This window comes from Caretta caretta, chromosome 22 (assembly GCF_965140235.1).
Source record: "Caretta caretta isolate rCarCar2 chromosome 22, rCarCar1.hap1, whole genome shotgun sequence".
Taxonomy (NCBI): Eukaryota; Metazoa; Chordata; order Testudines; family Cheloniidae; genus Caretta; species Caretta caretta.
The window spans coordinates 12793983-12812786 of record NC_134227.1 but is presented as its reverse complement, the minus strand read 5'-3'; the positions used below and the strand labels follow the sequence as shown (position 1 = coordinate 12812786).

At 54.5% G+C, this 18804-nt stretch overlaps 1 protein-coding gene across 6 annotated transcripts in view; it reads left to right on the top strand.

Moving 5' to 3' along the window:
* LOC125625366 (opioid-binding protein/cell adhesion molecule homolog) overlaps positions 1 to 18804 on the top strand; it is a 743521-nt gene that overhangs the window by 685826 nt on the left and 38891 nt on the right. For all 6 annotated transcript variants that reach the window (XM_048827330.2, XM_048827329.2, XM_048827332.2 and 3 more), the window contains 3 exons: positions 5347 to 5481; positions 8396 to 8516; positions 9185 to 9336. In XM_048827330.2, the coding sequence (XP_048683287.1) occupies positions 5347 to 5481; positions 8396 to 8516; positions 9185 to 9336 (408 nt within the window). The remainder of the gene's footprint in view (positions 1 to 5346; positions 5482 to 8395; positions 8517 to 9184; positions 9337 to 18804) is intronic.

Here is an 18804-nt window from a genome sequence, read left to right as displayed (position 1 = left end):
CAAGAAGGGTCACTCACTGAAAATTCCAGATCTGGATCCAAACTTCCCCCGTGGTCCGTGGAGACAGGATTTCGGGTTGGTCCATCATGGAGAGCCAGCCAGCCAGCAGTGCAGGTTGGATTCTGGTGCAGATCCAAACTGCCCTGAAGTTTGGGATGCTCAGATAAGGAATTGGAGTCCAGTGCCCTCTCGAATTATGATGTATCCCATTCCATTCCAGCAATGGCAGAAACATACCCTAACTCCCTTGTTCTCCTTGCCCACCTATCTCTCACTGAGCAGAGCATGTGCCTTCTCCTCCCCCTGTTTAAAAACTGCTGTGTGATAATGTCCTGGCAAGATCATTTCCATATGCTGGACACGGACTTTGGACCAACTAAGTAGAACAGGCCGCAGAAGAATCCATCTGAGGCTTTACTTGAGTCTCAGGGAAGGCTGGTTGAGTCTTGGTGGGAAAAATCCTCCTTTCTTGTACTGATGTTGCTTCAGTGGAGTTGGTCTAACTAATTGGAAACACTTGCCCCATCAGTTTTGGTTAGTGTTATAAGGACAGGGGGATGGGTGGTATGGAGTAGAGCTGCCTCTTTCAGTAGTGACTCCTAGCATCCTAAACCTGAGGATCCACCCTAGCAGCCTTTCCGCATCATTTACTGCCCAGCCGGAGCCAGCTGACCTTCTGGGTTTGCAAAGACCCTGTTGCATCTGGGCGTATCATTCAAGATATTCATCTCCCCCAGCTGGGCTGCCCCTGCCTTTCTCCCACTGTATTGATTCTGGGCTTCTAGTGTCTTTAGCTATATCCTGTTTCCATCTGACTGGCTGGCTGGAAAAGTCATACAGATGTAATTAATCTGCAGCACTGGGGCTGCCTTGCCAGGAAGACTTTGCAATTATGTCACCCATTGCGTGCTAGCATCTCAAAGGGCTGTATTGAATTCCCACCACCACCACACGCGTATGAATTAGAGCATTAGTAGTACCCCCGAGGAAGAGCTGTCTCTAGAGAGGTTAAGCCACTTACCTAAACCCACACAAGTCTGAGAGGGCTGGAGCTAGAACCCAGGAGCCCTTATTCACAGTCTTCTGTTCTACCCACTGGAAAGCACTAGGGGCAGCCTTCGTTTAATGGAATATGAACCCCCCTCTATTAAGGACATGCCCATTTTTAAAGCACCTGCTGGATCTGCATTGCAGCTGCCGCCTGGTGGAGTTGAAGGTGTTGCTTTCAACCTACCATGCATTTTATTCATTGTTATTACTGTTTGTATTAGACCAGGACTCCATTGTGCTAGGTGCTGTACAAACAGAACAAAAATGTGGTTCCTGACCCAAAGAGCTGCAATCTAAATAAGTTACTGGGACCTGCCCATTTGCCTGGGACCTGCCCGCTCCCCACCCCACCCCTGGCCACATGGCTGGAGAGATCGTCTCTTTCCTCTCCCACCCCGTGCCACATTGCTGGAGCTCTTGAGCTTGATCCCCTGCACTGGTTCTCCATGAGAATGAAAGGCTCTGTCCCCTCCCGGACTGTAACTGTTGACCTTTCGGGCACTTTTGCACAGCCCACCTGTGTGAGAGAGTATCAGAGGAGGCAGGGTGTTGGCGACTAGCAGCGGGTGTGGATGGGAGTGCTTGTCTGCGGCAGGGCATGCCTCCACGTTTCTTCTGAGGAGGGCAGGGTCATACGTGTTGGGTGCCTGAATCTTCTCCTCCTCCTCACCAGAGTAACAGCTCCCATCACAGTCACACATTGGCTTTAGGGTTACCTTGCGGCTCTGGGAAAGGAGACAGAGCACCCGGGCAGCAACAGGAGAGTGTGTGTGTGGGGGGGGAGTTCGTGAGCAGCAGGGAGGGGAGCTCTGCAAAGCCCAGTCACAGCTGCTGCAGTCAGAGATGCTCCCGCTCATCCCACACCCCAGCCAAAGAGCCTCCTCTCGCGCCGCCAGCCAGCAGGATGCTGACCCCAGGGCGCTTTCTCCAACCCAGGCTGACTTCAGCACAATCCAATCCCTGGGATTAATTAAGGCGAAATGAAACAGTGGGTTTATCACATTTTTCATTAACTCCGGCGTGGTGGTGGCATCTCCGGCCTCCGACAGGGACAAAATGCACCGCAGTTCCCGGCCCCACACTTAATTAGCGAGGGGAATCCACTCCTCCATTGCAGCAATTAGATTCCCAAATGGGGAGGGGAGGGCAGATGGCTGGTAGCTTGGAGAGCCCCCCCCCCCAACATCCCTCTCTCCCCTCCTTCCCCCCCCACAACTCCTGCCTTCCCCCTCTCACCTCACTGTGTCTCTCTCCACCGCTGTGCCCCCCTTTTAGGCCTCTGTAGTCGTGCCCCCCAAGGCATCTCCCTTTTCACATTGCGTCAGGTACCGGAGCAGAGGAAGTGCAGGCTGTTATTGGTGCTAAACGCGGGATGACAACAGCCCAGGCTCTCCAGAATAGTGCGTATCTGGGCGAGAGGCATAAAGGCCCCTGTATGGCAGTGCCGCAGGATGCCAGATGCTGGGCTCGGACAACAGGGGATGGATCGCTTGAGGATTGCCCTCTTCTGTTCATTCGCTTTGACACTGCTGGCGCTGGCCACTGTCAGAAGACAGGATACAGAGCTCTATGGACCATTGGTCTGACCCAGTAGGGCCGTTCTTAGGATCAAAGGGAAGGCTGCAGCCAGCAGGCTCTGTGCTTCCCCTTTCCCGTCATGCTTCTGGGTCATGCTTCACCTCGGAGGCCTTCTTGCTGAAGGGCCTCAAGTGGTTCAAGGAGGGGCCTTAGAGGGCATCACTTGGGTAGGGTGACCAGATGTCCTGATTTTATAGGGACAGTCCCAATATTTGGGGCTTTTTCTTCTATAGGCTCCTATTACCCCCCACCCCCTTCCCAATTTTTTGCACTCGCTGTCCGGTCACCCTACACTTGGGTGAGATGGGAAGAGAAACTTGCACCTCTCAGCTCAGCTCCCCTGAACAGGTGTCTGCCTGGGAGTGGAGTGGGTAGCTGGAGGGAGGCGTTAGTCAAGCAGCGTTAGACCGGCTAGAGTCCAGTGGATTTAGTACTGATGAAAGGAGACCAATGAGCAGCGCTAGGCACCAGTGACCTTTGTTTATCCTAAGGGAGGCTGGGGCCCTGCTTCGCATCAGTCAGTCAGCGAGGCAGGGATGAGCCATGTGCTGCAAACACCAAGCAGCACATTCCAGTTCAGCCCCGTCCCTGAGAGACCCCAGCGTATTTGTTATACAGCCAGACGCAGGGGGGCATGGCGCACGACCCGGCGTGCGCTGGCCGCTCTGCCGCAGCAGATCCCGGCTCCGGCGTGACCCCCACCACTTCATGATTGATGGCCCCATGTCTGTCACGCAGCCTCCGTCTGAGCGCACCCATTTGTATCCTTGTAGATCCTTATCTCTCTAATGTAGCGAGCTGGGCTTATCTCTTCCCGAGGCCCCTTCTCCACAGAAAGAAATCACCTTGGTTATTTATGTATTTCTGTCGCTGGCTCGTCGAATCTATTTTCTTTCGCTTCCAATCATCTTTTATAGAGATCGCTGGGCGGATAGGCCGGGTCCATAATGACCCCAGGATTATGGGATCATTACAAAGAAGACTCACTTACAAAGTGTTGCCGTCACTCATCCACTTCATCTTTCCCCCCATCATTATTTTTTCGTCTTCCCACTCCACCGTCCCTAACCCACACTCTGTGACTTTCCCTCTCTGGGGATGGTTTTGTCTTCCAAGCAAGGAGGTTTTGCAGTCGATATTGTTATTTCCTGGCTTGAAACGCTTGGTATTCCTGGTGTTAATGTCAGCAAAGTGTACTGGAGCTGTCGTAAGGGCAGTGATTCTTGTATGTGGTTTTGTGTCTAATATTTATATTCTGGCATATGAAAATGATTGTGCAGCGATCTCTTATGCTTTGATCCTTACAGGTTAAACTCAGACAGGCTTGGTCAGTGTCTGGGGATGTGACATTATTTCAGTAGACGCTTCTCCCAGTCTCTGGCAGACATTTTTCCCTACCCCACCGACCAGTTTCACACAGCTGTTTTGAAAAGGCCCGGAACTGAAATAGCAGTCGGGGGCTGCAAATCAGGAAGGAAGTGCAGTGGCAAAGCTCTGTGCATGTGTGTGTTATGCCTGGGATAGCAGGGGGTATTTCAGCTGAGTCCTGGGGGGTCCTGGTGGAGAGACGTGGAGAATCATAGAAGATTAGGGTTGGAAGAGACCTCAGGAGGTCATTTAGTCCAACCCCCTGTTCAAAGCAGGACCAACCCCAACTAAATCATCCCAGTCAACAGTTGCACAATATATGGATGGCAGAGCTGGAGTGGAATCCAGGAGACCTGACTCCCAGTCCCATTTTTTCACCAAGAGACCATTTGTGAATAATAATTTAGTCCCCAGCCCCCAAAACAATGGAAAGGTGTTTTTTTTTGATGGGGGAGAGACACCTGCCCCGTGCAACACTGGGAACCCAAACTCAACAGCAAGGTGCTAAGGAATGACCATGGGAAATGATACTGAGTGGTTTAATATCACTGCCCCAGCGGATTGAAATGCAGAACAGTGAGCAAACTGCATACATGGCAACAAGTTGAGGAGCTCTTTGCATGTATTTCAGGTATAATAATCAGTGGCATTGTCAATAGAACAGATTAGGGTTATTTTACAATATGGGATAGATTCTGTGCTGCAGCTCATGACATATGCAGCATGGACCAAAGGGAAGGGGTTGGCTTTACTTCTGCACTGCTTTGGGAACATGTCCCCTAGGATAAATCTGAGCAGCTCCTGGGGTTGTAGCCTTCCCAGAGCTGCCTGTGGTCCATGCACCGGCCCAAAATAGCTGTAGCCCAAAGCACTGTGGCTGCTCCCCCACCGAACCCAAATGTGACCCCCGCCATGCCCCAACATGCTTACATTGGCCCTGGCACTGCTCCAGCCTGGAGGAGTTGTTCTTTGGCCCCTTGCAGCTCATGCAGCACCCCTATATGCTTCTGGAGCCAGATCTGCGGAGACTCAGTCCCAGGGTTCTTATGTAGGCAATAATGTTTTACAATGAAGGACCACCAGGATTTTACCTCTTTTACAGCTGCAGTGAGATATGGCCCCTGGAGTCCTGTGAGTGTTTCAGACAGCCTGATTCTGATCCCAGATAAACCAGCCTAATCCTGAGTTAAACCCCCTGACGCCCCCAGATTTACCCCAATGTAACCGATCCGGATCAGGCCTGGAGGTCTCCATTCCATCAACCCATCAGATTTTATTCCCAGTGACCAACGGGAGTGGAGGTGGCAGGCTGGTGGGTTGATCTTTCCATTTGCACCTTCTCCCTTGCAGGCCGGGGTTTTGTGAGCGAAGACGAGTACTTGGAGATCTCTGGGATCACCCGGGATCAGTCCGGGGAGTACGAGTGCAGCGCTGTCAATGACGTGGCCGCTCCAGACATCCGGAGAGTAAAAGTCACCGTAAACTGTAAGTAGGGCACGACTCTGCACGACACACTCCCTGATCCCGCCTCCTGGCTTCAGACAACACTGGGCTCAGGCTAGTTGCGGGGACTTTTCACACAGATCATTTTGGCTTTTACCTGAACACTGGGGGCTGTAATGTAGTCTGCTTAAAGTTCCACAGCTTGGTGTTCTGTTGTGTCTCGCACGCCATCGAAGGGTACGTCTACATTTCAAGCTGAAGGTGCAATTCTCGGCTGAGGGAGACATGCCCATACCAGCTCCCATCGAGCGAGCATGCTAGTAATCAAGTGTAGTCATGGCAGTCCGAATGCCGGGAGGGGCTAGCTGCTGGAGTATGATCCCATCCAAGGCACTGGGCACGTACTCAGGGCGGCTCGCCTCTCCCGCCACTCCCACCAACGTGGCTACACTCTATTTTTAGCATGCAAGCTGGATCAGAGCTGTCTCCTTCAGCTGGGAATTGTACCCCTGGCTCAGAGTGCTGATGTGCCCTGAGTGGGGACGGCTGCTCCTGAAGTGTGACTTTCCTTTCCCTACCTGCCAGCGTTGAGATCCAAGGGTCTTGATTCTTCACCGCCTTGCAGGGGTCTAGAAGATGATGAAAGGCACAAGATGATGGGGAAACAGAGCCGAGATCCTAGTATTCCAGTGCCGGCGGGGGTGTGCGTGTGTGTTAGAACAGCTGAACTGTAACCATAAACTCCTGAAAAAAAAATAAAGCAGATAACATCTACGTCAGCATCCCTTAAAGACTATTTATAGCTGGAACATAAATGGTAATACCCTTTTCCTGAGGAGCAATTCAGGGGGGGAAAAATCTCTAGTGGCTCACCACACACAGAGCACATTAAAGATCCTTCCCTTTAGGAAGGAGCTTGTAGAGCTTTTATATCCACTAAATTGCTGTAAGAAAATCACATATATACATTTCATTAAGCTTAAAGCATTTACATCTTAGGACAATTTGTTCTTTAGAAGCATGGTTAGGAATTTAGAGCCCAGACGATTTAAAGACTTCAGAGGACATGCCAAGGCAGAAAAGCTGGAGTGGCAAAGCTTGTCGGCATTTCAGGAGTGACTCGAATTCTTTTGCGCCTCTGGGAAGCTTAAAAAAACCTGAGTATTTTCGGGATGAAGGGCTGCATCTACTCCTCTGCTACCTGGTGCTCTTTTCTTTTTCAATCAGGGCTCCACTGTTGTAATCCTCTTCACACCTGACACAAGGAGAAGTGGGTTTAGCGGAGATGGGTGAAACTGGAGCAGTCGGTCTATTCTTTGAGCGTACAAAACCAGGATTGGTTTGGCTCAGGGTTACACTTTATAGCAACCCTTCCAAGTGCAGGGGAGAGGCAAGACTTCGCATACATTGTTCAGGCTTTGGATCATCTCTCCAAACTCGTCTTTTTGTCTAGGTCCTACACAGGTGTTGGCCTGTTTGTAAATTTCTCGGCACAACAGAATGGGTTTAAAAGATGCAAAGCTACTTAGAAACCAGGGAATTTTCCCGATCAGATTAGAAGAACTTTAAAGTAAGCCCACTCAGGCGTGCGAACTACGTGGCTATGAATCAGAGGAGTCCTGAAGGAAGGAAAGAGCCTTGTGCCTTCAAAGTGTCCCTATTTAGGGGACTCGTCCAATCCGCATCCAAAGGTGGGATTAGGGACATAGGGACAGCACCCTACAATGGAGCGTCTCTTCTCATTCTGCAGGCTCCTAGTTTCCATCCTGTGCATGCGGTATCTTGCTTGTGAAATGTGTGTTTCCCACAGTCATGTGGTCTGGGGCAGATGGTGGGAGGACCAGAGGTTCAATGTGTATCTGAATTGACACTTGGCATTCACCTTATTCATTTCTGAATGACCTAGTGCTGACTTGTCTACCCTGGGCCTGAATCTTTCTCTCTGTCCCCAGAGCAAGAGATGGGGCATGGGTAGCAATAGTCCAAATATCATCTACGTTGCCCTACCAATGTGCCCCAGTGTTGATCCGGCGAGGGGGCGAGAGGAGACTTTGGTCTCCCTGGCCGTTTCTGCCTTTGGTTGCTTTACTGAGACTGCTCACAAGGAGTCCAATGAGTGTTGGTCGTGGTCCAGGAGGTCACTGTGTGGTCCTCCGCCCTTCTAGGACATCTCATTTCATGACGGCCGACAAACAGCTCTTAGATGCTCACCCTCTCGACTGTCCCATGTTGGCCAGATATTGGCCATTTTTGCAGGGAGGGGTGACCACGTTGTGCTGGGAGTGTCCCTGGCTCTTCTCCGTCTCTGGCCCTCTCTGCTGGATGGGGCATACTTGCTGCCAGCCCCACCACCTCAGCTGTCTAAGCTGTCCTAGCTTTCGGTCCACCTCCCCCACCACCAGCTGGGCTCAGGGGCAGGGTGGCTCGTTTTGTCCCTGCTCACACATGGCTTTTCCCTCTTGCTATGAGCCCAATTTCCACCCTGCCCCAACACAATTAGGGGTGCTGTGTTCCCACCCCACATGGGAAAGGAGAGCCCCAGAAGTAAATGGGGAAGAGCACAGGCCAAAGGGGGCAGATGAGGGGTGGAAGGAGAGACAGGAGAAAGGAGATGGCTCAGGGGTGGGTTGACAAGGGAAGGGGAAAGATGCTGAGCAAAGCAATGGCAGTCAATTGTGTGTCCTTTATATGAAGGGTCAGTGCCTAATACTGCCGCTCATGGGTGGGGATCTGTGCCCCCCCCCCCCGCCATCCCAGGAGGGCACAACCTAGACTGGGTTCCAACCAGCCTCATAACAACACGGCTCCACATCCCCTCACCGTCCTGAACACCCCTCCTCATCCCCACGTCTCTCTGAGCCCAGCTTGTGCTCGGGATCCGGAGCCCCTCATGGCAGCAGTACTGTATCCAGGGGCCCCAGCCCTCCCTCCGGAATAACGTCCCTTTGCTCTGCAGACCCACCATACATCTCCAATGCCAAGAACACTGGTGCCTCGGTGGGCCAGAAGGGAATCTTGCGCTGCGAGGCCTCCGCCGTCCCTGTCGCAGAATTTCAGTGGTTTAAAGAAGAAACCAGGTACCTAAACAAGCTGCCAGGGCCTGGCAGATCCCAGGCTGCATTCTTGGCACAGATGGGGAGTGCTGAATTCCCTGGGTCAGGATGGCCATCTGTCAGCACGGGAAGGAGAGAGAATTACACTTCATTTTAATATATTTATAGGGGGTGGGGTGGGGGGATCTTGCTGCAGATGTCTCTTTAAGTAAAGGATCCTGTGGGAGGCGCATCGGGATCTGCAATTAAAACATCCAGGTCCCAAATCTCACAGCTGTGTTTAGCAGTCTAGCTCAAGCAGAGCTAGCATGGGTGTCTACACCTCGGCTGGAAATTAAACCTCCCCGCTCCAGTGTAGACGAACCCTCAGTGATGGCCTGGTCTGGGGGTCCCCTTAGCTGGAAGAACCTTCTCAATAACCTGGCAGAAAATATCCAGGACCGGGGAACCTTCAGGAAGAGGGGGAGACTTTGGGGCAGTGGCATAGCTCCACTATGAGGAAAGCCACTCTGCTTTAGACCAGCCGAGGAGCTAGCCCAGTGTCTTGGTGACAGCCAGCTGGGAGGTCCTGATTTGGGGACTAGTGGGGCTTTCCCCACTAACCTAGATATAGCTGGTGTGACTGCATGGGGATGGGAATTGATCGCTCCTGTCACTGGGGGGCCCGGCCCTTCGTCTTTCTCGCCCCGCAGGTTAGCCAATGGGCTGGATGGAGTGAGAATCGAGAACAAAGGTCGAATGTCCACGCTGACCTTCTTCAATGTCTCGGAGAAGGATTACGGCAACTACACCTGCGTGGCCACTAACAAGCTGGGGAACACCAATGCCAGTATAATTCTGTACGGTAGGTATGAGGGGCTGAGCCTGTGCTTTGTGAGGAGACGCTGCCGGTACTGACGGAGGGAGCTGGATAACCACCAAGCCTCACAAAGGGTGGAATTCAACTTCCTGCAAAGTGCCAGTCCAAGGCTGTTGGCGCCTTACTTTCAGGGCTTACGTGGCATAGGCCTGTGTTGGGTCCTCTGGGGGAAGAGTGAATCTGAATCTCGCCTGCAGAGAGGTGTGAGGCAAAACAAGAGAAGGGATGTTACCACAGCAATGAACCCACCATCCTGAGGAAGTGGACTCTGGCCATTTAATTCAATGCTTCCTCCTCATGTCCAAGCTGCAAATAAACAAGGCCCTTATGCTTAGAAGAACCCGACCCTGCTTATTCACTAATGCACACAGATGTATACTGCTAGCAGCCGAGTATTAAAGGGAGCCGTTTTCTCTTTCTGTGAGCAAAATGTGATGTCACTTCACCAACTCCCCCCCCCACACTCCTCCCCTTGCCCCAATGATGATATTAAATCTAAAGCCTCGTGTCTCCAAAGCACTGTACAAACATGAATGACTCCTCCCAGCACTTCTCTGAAGTAGGCAGGCACTGTCTCCTGCATTTTACAGATAGGTAAACTGAGACATGCAGTGAGTACATATGAGTGGGTAGGAGTCAGTGGCTGAGCTGGGGTTAGGTAAGCCTGGCTCCCAGTCCCAGTCTTGTTCCACTAGACTACGCAGCCTTGGGAAAGAGATCGGGTCCCCTCGCCTGGAAAAGGAAAGCAGACCCTTCCATACCTTTGTAGTGGTCTCCGTCTTAGTTCTGCACCTCACTAAACCGCTTCCACCTTCACGCCCGTGCCTCCAAAATGCCACCTCCATGGTCACAGTCCTTGCCAGCCGACCTGTTCAGTATTCAGTATTGTCTCCTAGTCCCTAGATTGCTGGCTGTTGAGTTCACCTGCCAGTGTCACCTGGCATCTGAAAATCTGGTCCCTATGCCTCAGCCCCAGTCACTGTGATCCCATGTACTTATCTGATACTTGTTCTGACACCCAAGGCCGAATAGGATATAGCTTCCTCTGCAGTAGACTCTCATCACTGGGGGCTTTTCTACACCTGGGGTTATCCCAGAATAACTATTCTCAAATAACTCCACGTGTGGACACTCTTATTCTGAAATAAGATTGCCTTGTTCCTGTGTAGCTTAATCCATTTTCAAATTGGATTAAGCTAAACCAGAACAAAGCTTGCTTATTCTGAAAGAAGTATGTCCACGCACAGAGTTATTCAGGAATAGCTATTGTGCTTTAAATTCACAGCCTCCCTTAATCTGAATTGTCTTTCAAATGTAGACAAGCAAATGTGAGTCGGGATGTATGGAGAGAGACGCTGTCATTTTTCCCGATGGTAACCACACTTCCTGTCTGTCCTGTGTAACCATGTCAGCGGCATGTGCATTATTATCAGTGTGTACTCACCTTTCTAATGATCATTCTTTCATCAACTGTCTGAAAACATGAACTATGTATTTTCTCCCCCTCCCCTTTCTGTTCTCTCTCTGTCTGTCTCCATCGTCCTCTGTTTTAGAAATAAGTGAACCCACAGCACTGGCAGGTTGGTACAGCATGTTCCTCCCTTCATTTGCTTGCAACACCCAGACGCCTTTGCCTCGTAGGCTTGTTACGAATGATGACTGACTCCTACATCAGCCCAAATGGGCAAGCATGCGTAGATTTAAGGCCAGCGATCTGTTCTAAGGAAGGATGGAAGGAAGGAAAAGACCAGGCACGGATTTTTCTTCTAAGCAGGAAGGAGCCAGTTTGTATAAATACACATTAGTCACAGCCGCCTTGGTCCCATCTTTGCAGAAATCAATCTGGCAAAGTGTATTCCAGTTTCACGGACCCATGCACGGCTTTGCAGTGCCGTTATTTTGGTCGGCCGTGATCGAATGAGACTCTAGTTGTTTTGTACAAAGCAGGGCAAACTGAGTTATACAAATGTAACAGGGGACATGACGTTCATTCGGATAATCAAAGGGTTTGGACAAATGACTATCAGTAAGTGCCAGCGGTCTGCAGCGTTCCTAAAATCCTGCAGAGAGAGGCTGCAGAGTTTATCTGATCGGCTTATGCTTTGAGGAGTTCCCTGCACATTTCAATTTCAGATCTCTGAGTGGGTGCAAATCCATTGATATCAGTGGGGCTGCACAGTTTACGCCAGGTCAGACGCTTATTTGCTTTCTACATTTAAACAACTCAAAACCCTCAGGGCACATAAACAGCAGAACCAATCTGAGGGCACCTCTGCCGCAAGATGGTTGAGGATTTTGTCTTAAAGGTGACCTGCAAAGGAAAGCAAAGATTGGGTGTGTGCCCTTTTTTGGTTTCTTTATGATATATTTAAAAGGTGCTTGAGTTGTGGGGACACGGGAAGAAGTATGCACTTGCTTCATTTCTCCATTAGAAATGGAGGTCTTGTTTACACTATGTCCACTAGAGAACTTGGAGGATTGGGACATCCCCAATACCGAGGAACTGAAACCTGATTAATTACTATTGTTCTTGTTTTTATTATTAAACCTGTTGAACACAAATGTCCCACAAACAGAAGAAAAGTTCTCTCTGTTAATTATTCACTATTCCATCACCAAAGGCTGACAAAGCTTGGCAAACGTTTCTCTGAGACCCCAGCAAGTCTTCCAGTGAAAGCAGAGATGACCAGACTTCATATTTCTGCTACTTCTAATAGCTTCAAACAAACGAACATATGCTTGATGAATTAAATAAATATATAAGGCTGCCTTTGTACATCATAAAGACATCAGAAGGGGCACCCTCCTAATGTATATATTTTTCCCCTTCGGGACACGGTTAAAGGGACACTGTCAGTTTGCGAGAAGCCCAGATTTTTAATTCGGGGTAGACCAAATCCTTACAAAATCTATGATGAACAGAAATACGCCCATTATTGCCTCACTTCAGTTCTAATGCAAACAGCTTTATGGATTTTGTACAGGGGGGGTAGGGCTATTTGTAAGGTAAACCTTGCACCACTGAAGTGCTGAATGACCAGAAGAAAGTGAAGTCAAGGCAAAGCCTCCTTGCTAGGTATAATAGAGTCTGGTTTCATTCTCAAACAAAGCGGCTAGGATGGAAATAAACGTCTTTGTTTTATGTAATCGAAGAGAGTGACTATACACAATTCTGTATATTATTAAAGTATATGATTTGTAATCAGTGGCTAGACACAGTTCCATTATCATTTCTCATTAACTCATTGTTACGGTTGGATTCCATTCTACCCCAGCTGTAGGAGTTAACTCAGCTATTTCTGTGCTGTATAGTCCCTTCCCTCCTGCAGCTCTCCTTCACTTTTGCCTCCCGAGATATGAGGCTTGGGTCCAGGTTGCTGTGCACTAATCAACAGCTGCTGCTCTTCAGCACAGCATTCCCTGTACGGGAAAGCTGCTCGAGAGGGAGAACATGAAACAGGGTGGCAGACGTCCTGGATGGAAGGGCTCTGTAAAGACACACTGCTCTTGAGGAAAGAGTGCCAGCCGTTACAATGAGAGACACAATATTAACGTTCAGGGCTAGTTTTGGACACGGGTGGGCCCGGGCCGGGGGGGGTGGGGCACGTGCTTGAGGTCACCAATCAAATAAAGGCAATTGTCCCTGCTTTGTCCTTCGCTGGATGTGTTTCTCCCCCACAAAAACCACCCCGCAATGCAGTGTGACTGGACGGCTCTCCTTGCACGCAGAGCAGAGAGGGAGCATTGGGCACAGGGGTACAGATAAGAGCAGACAGTCAGCCCACACATGGGGAGGGGATGGATGGAAGTGGGTTCTGACATGAGGACACCCAGGGTGTTTTGGGGGGAGGGTCCTCAGTGTACGGGGGCATGTATCAGAGCTAATGCAAGCACATGGGGGGGGGCATCAGGGATACAGCGGGTGCATGTTTCGAGGCTGCCTAGCCCCTATGAGGGCATATAAGGGCCATGGCGGGCGGAGGTGGAGGGGGGTCTCAAGGCTATGCGGGGTAGTTTCGAGGCTGCTACAAGCCTAAGGGTGTGTGGTGGGGGCAGGTCAGGCTCGTGATTCAGTGATACCTTGAACCTGGGGGCAGGGCGCCGGGGTATGTCAGGGGCACAGCGGGTGGGGGGGTGTCTGTCAGGCTTGTGGTTTGATGATGCCTTTAGTCTGGGGGGGCGGGGTGTGTGGGGGGGCGTATAAGGGTTATGGTTCGAGGATGCCCTTAGCATGGGGGGGGGGTCGTGTCGTCGTAAAGAATGCCTTTAACCTGGAGATGTGAGGGGGCATGGCAGGAGCGTCTCAGGGCTGTGGTTCGCCGATGCCTTTAGTCTGGGGGTGTGGCGGGGGCGTATCAGGGGCGTGTCTGTCTACAGACCATCTAACTTCTGGGGGTGTGGCGGGGGCGTGTCAGAGGCGTATCAGGGGCGTGTCGTTGTTCGAGGATGCCTTTGGCCTGGGGGCGTGTGAGGCTTGTGCTTTCATGCCTTCAGCCTGGGGGGGGGCGTGTCAGGGGCATGGCGGGGGCATGTCAGGGGTGTGTCTGTCCATGAAACATCTACCTGCTGGGGGCGTGGCGGGGGCGTGTCAGAGGCGTGTCAGGGTCGTGTCATGGTTCAAGAATGCCTTTAACCTGGGGGTGCGAGGGAGCATGGCAGGAGCGTGTCAGGGTTGTGGTTCGCCGATGCCTTGAGTCTGGGGGCCTGGCGGGGGCGTGTCGGGGGCGTGTCAGGGGTGTGTCTGGCTACAAACCATCTAACTTCTGCGGGTGTGGCGGGGGCGTGTCAGGGGCGTGTCGGTGTTCGAGGATGCCTTTAGCCTGGGGGGTGTGTGAGGCTTGTGCTTTCATGCCTTCAGCCGGGGGGGGGGCGTGTCAGGGGCATGGCGGGGGCGTGTCAGGGGTGTGTCTGTCCATGAAGCATCTACCTGCTGGGGGCGTGGCGGGGGCGTGTCACAGGCGTGTCAGGGTCGTGTCGTGGTTCAAGAATGCCTTTAACCTGGGGGTGTGAGGGGGCATGGCAAGAGCGTGTCAGGGTTGTGGTTTGCCGATGCCTTTAGTCTGGGGGCCTGGCGGGGGCGTGTCGGGGGCGTGTCGGGGGTGTGTCTGTCTACAAACCATCTAACATCTGGGGGTGTGGCGGGGGCGTGTCAGGGGCGTGTCGGTGTTCGAGGATGCCTTTAGCCTGGGGGTGTGTGAGGCTTGTGCTTTCATGCCTTCAGCCGGGGGGGGCGTGTCAGGGGCATGGCGGGGGCGTGTCAGGGGTGTGTCTGTCCATGAAGCATCTACCTGCTGGGGGCGTGGCGGGGGCGTGTCAGAGGCGTGTCAGGGTCGTGTCGTGGTTCAAGAATGTCTTTAACCTGGGGGTGTGAGGGGGCATGGCAGGAGTGTGTCAGGGTTGTGGTTCGCCGATGCCTTTAGTCTGGGGGCGTGGCGGGGGCGTGTCAGGGGGGTGTCTGTCTACAGACCATCTAACTTCTGGGGGTGTGGCGGGGGCGTGTCAGAGGCGTGTCAGGGGCGTGTCATTCCTCGAGGGCGCCATGAGCCTGGGGGTGTGTGACGGTTGTGCTTTCATGCCTTCAGCCTGGGGGGGGCGTGTAGGGGCAAGGCGGGGGCGTGTCAGGGGTGTGTCTGTCCATGAAGCATCTACCTGCTGGGGGCGTGGCGGGGGCGTGTCAGGGGCGTGTCTGTCTACAGACCGTCTATCTTCTGGGGGTGTGGCGGGGGCGTGTCAGAGGCGTGTCAGGGGCGTGTCGTTGCTCGAGGATGCCTTTAGCCTGGGGGGCGTGTGAGGCTTCTGCTTTCATGCCTTCAGCCGGGGGGGGCGTGTCAGGGGCATGGCGGGGGCGTGTCAGGGGTGTGTCTGTCCATGAAGCATCTACCTGCTGGGGGCGTGGCGGGGGCGTGTCAGAGGCGTGTCAGGGTCGTGTCGTGGTTCAAGAATGCCTTTAACCTGGGGGTGTGAGAGGGCATGGCAGGAGCGTGTCAGGGTTGTGGTTTGCCGATGCCTTTAGTCTGGGGTCTGGCGGGGGCGTGTCGGGGGTGTGTCTGTCTACAAACCATCTAACATCTGGGGGTGTGGCGGGGGCGTGTTAGAGGTGTGTCAGGGGCGTGTCGTTGTTCGAGGATGCCTTTAGCCTGGGGGGCGTGTGAGGCTTGTGCTTTCATGCCTTCAGCCTGGGGGGGGGCGTGTCAGGGGCATGGCGGGGGCGTGTCAGGGGTGTGTCTGTCCATGAAGCATCTACCTGCTGGGGGCGTGGCGGGGGCGTGTCAGGGGCGTGTCTGTCTACAGACCATCTATCTTCTGGGGGTGTGGCGGGGGCGTGTCAGAGGCGTGTCAGGGGCGTGTCGTTGCTCGAGGATGCCTTTAGCCTGGGGGGCGTGTGAGGCTTCTGCTTTCATGCCTTCAGCCGGGGGGGGGGCGTGTCAGGGGCATGGCGGGGGCGTGTCAGGGGTGTGTCTGTCCATGAAGCATCTACCTGCTGGGGGCGTGGCGGGGGCGTGTCAGAGGCGTGTCAGGGTCGTGTCATGGTTCAAGAATGCCTTTAACCTGGGGGTGCGAGGGAGCATGGCAGGAGCGTGTCAGGGTTGTGGTTCGCCGATGCCTTGAGTCTGGGGGCCTGGCGGGGGCGTGTCGGGGGCGTGTCTGGCTACAAACCATCTAACTTCTGCGGGTGTGGCGGGGGCGTGTCAGGGGCGTGTCGGTGTTCGAGGATGCCTTTAGCCTGGGGGTGTGTGAGGCTTGTGCTTTCATGCCTTCAGCCTGGGGGGGGGCGTGTCAGGGGCATGGCGGGGGCGTGTCAGGGGTGTGTCTGTCCATGAAGCATCTACCTGCTGGGGGCGTGGCGGGGGCGTGTCAGAGGCGTGTCAGGGTCGTGTCGTGGTTCAAGAATGCCTTTAACCTGGGGGTGTGAGGGGGCATGGCAAGAGCGTGTCAGGGTTGTGGTTTGCCGATGCCTTTAGTCTGGGGGCCTGGCGGGGGCGTGTCGGGGGCGTGTCGGGGGTGTGTCTGTCTACAAACCATCTAACTTCTGGGGGTGTGGCGGGGGCGTGTCAGAGGCGTGTCAGGGGCGTGTCGTTGTTCGAGGATGCCTTTAGCCTGGGGGGCGTGTGAGGCTTCTGCTTTCATGCCTTCAGCCTGGGGGGGGCGTGTCAGGGACATGGCGGGGGCGTGTCAGGGGTGTGTCTGTCCATGAAGCATCTACCTGCTGGGGGCGTGGCGGGGGCGTGTCAGAGGCGTGTCAGGGTCGTGTCGTGGTTCAAGAATGCCTTTAACCTGGGGGTGTGAGGGGGCATGGCAGGAGCGTGTCAGGGTTGTGGTTCGCCGATGCCTTTAGTCTGGGGGCGTGGCGGGGGCGTGTCAGGGGCGTGTCTGTCTACAGACCATCTAACTTCTGGGGGTGTGGCGGGGGCGTGTCAGAGGCGTGTCAGGGGCGTGTCGTTCCTCGAGGGCGCCATGAGCCTGGGGGTGTGTGAGGGTTGTGCTTTCATGCCTTCAGCCTGGGGGGGGCGTGTAGGGGCAAGGCGGGGGCGTGTCAGGGGTGTGTCTGTCCATGAAGCATCTACCTGCTGGGGGCGTGGCGGGGGCGTGTCAGGGGCGTGTCTGTCTACAGACCATCTATCTTCTGGGGGTGTGGCGGGGGCGTGTCAGAGGCGTATCAGGGGCGTGTCGTTGCTCGAGGATGCCTTTAGCCTGGGGGGCGTGTGAGGCTTCTGCTTTCATGCCTTCAGCCGGGGGGGGCGTGTCAGGGGCATGGCGGGGGCGTGTCAGGGGTGTGTCTGTCCATGAAGCATCTACCTGCTGGGGGCGTGGCGGGGGCGTGTCAGAGGCGTGTCAGGGTCGTGTCGTGGTTCAAGAATGCCTTTAACCTGGGGGTGTGAGGGGGCATGGCAGGAGCGTGTCAGGGTTGTGGTTTGCCGATGCCTTTAGTCTGGGGTCTGGCGGGGGCGTGTCGGGGGCGTGTCAGGGGCGTGTCTGTCTACAAACCCTCTAACATCTGGGGGTGTGGCGGGGGCGTGTCAGAGGTGTGTCAGGGGCGTGTCGTTGTTCGAGGATGCCTTTAGCCTGGGGGGCGTGTGAGGCTTGTGCTTTCATGCCTTCAGCCTGGGGCGGGCGTGTCAGGGGCATGGCGGGGGCGTGTCAGGGGTGTGTCTGTCCATGAAGCATCTACCTGCTGGGGGCGTGGCGGGGGCGTGTCAGAGGCGTGGCAGGGTCGTCTCGTGGTTCAAGAATGCCTTTAACCTGGGGGTGTGAGGGAGCATGGCAGGAGCGTGTCAGGGTTGTGGTTCGCCGATGCCTTGAGTCTGGGGGCCTGGCGGGGGCGTGTCAGGGGTGTGCCTGGCTACAAACCATCTAACTTCTGCGGGTGTGGCGGGGGCGTATCAGAGGCGTGCCAGGGGCGTGTCGTTGTTTGAGGATGCCTTTAGCCTGGGGGGCGTGTGAGGCTTGTGATTTCATGCCTTCAGCCGGGGGGGGCGTGTCAGGGGCATGGCGGGGGCGTGTCAGGGGTGTGTCTGTCCATGAAGCATCTACCTGCTGGGGGCGTGGCGGGGGCGTGTCAGAGGCATGTCAGGGTCGTGTCGTGGTTGAAGAATGACTTTAACCTGGGGGTGTGAGGGAGCATGGCAGGAGCGTGTCAGGGTTGTGGTTCGCCGATGCCTTTAGTCTGGGGGCCTGGCGGGGGCGTGTCGGGGGCGTGTCTGTCTACAAACCATCTAACTTCTGGGGGTGTGGCGGGGGCGTGTCAGAGGCGTGTCAGGGGCGTGTCGTTGTTCGAGGATGCCTTTAGCCTGGGGGGCGTGTGAGGCTTGTGCTTTCATGCCTTCAGCCGGGGGGGGCATGTCAGGGGCATGGCAGGGGGGCGTGTCAGAGGTGTGTCTGTCCATGAAGCAGCTACCTGCTGGGGGCGTGGCGGGGGCGTGTCAGAGGCGTGGCAGGGTCGTGTCGTGGTTCAAGAATGCCTTTAACCTGGGGGTGTGAGGGAGCATGGCAGGAGCGTGTCAGGGTTGTGGTTCGCCGATGCCTTTAGTCTGGGGGCCTGGCGGGGGCGTGTCGGGGGTGTGTCGGGGGCGTGTCTGTCTACAAACCATCTAACTTCTGGGGGTGTGGGGGGGGGCGTGTCAGAGGCGTGTCAGGGGCGTGTCGTTCGAGGATGCCTTTAGCCTGGGGGGCGTGTGAGGCTTGTGCTTTCATGCCTTCAGCCTGGGGTGGGGGCGTGTCAGGGGTGTGTCTGTGCATGAAGCATCTACGTGGAGGGGGCGTGTCAGAGGCGTCTCAGGGTCGTGTCGTGGTTCAAGAATGCCTTTAACCTGGGGGGTGTGAGGGGGCATGGCAGGAGCGTGTGAGGGTTGTGGTTCGCCGATGCCTTTAGTCTGGGGGCGTGTCGGGGGCGTGTCAGGGGCGTCTCTGTCTACAGACCATCTAACTTCTGGGGGTGTGGCGGGGGCGTGTCAG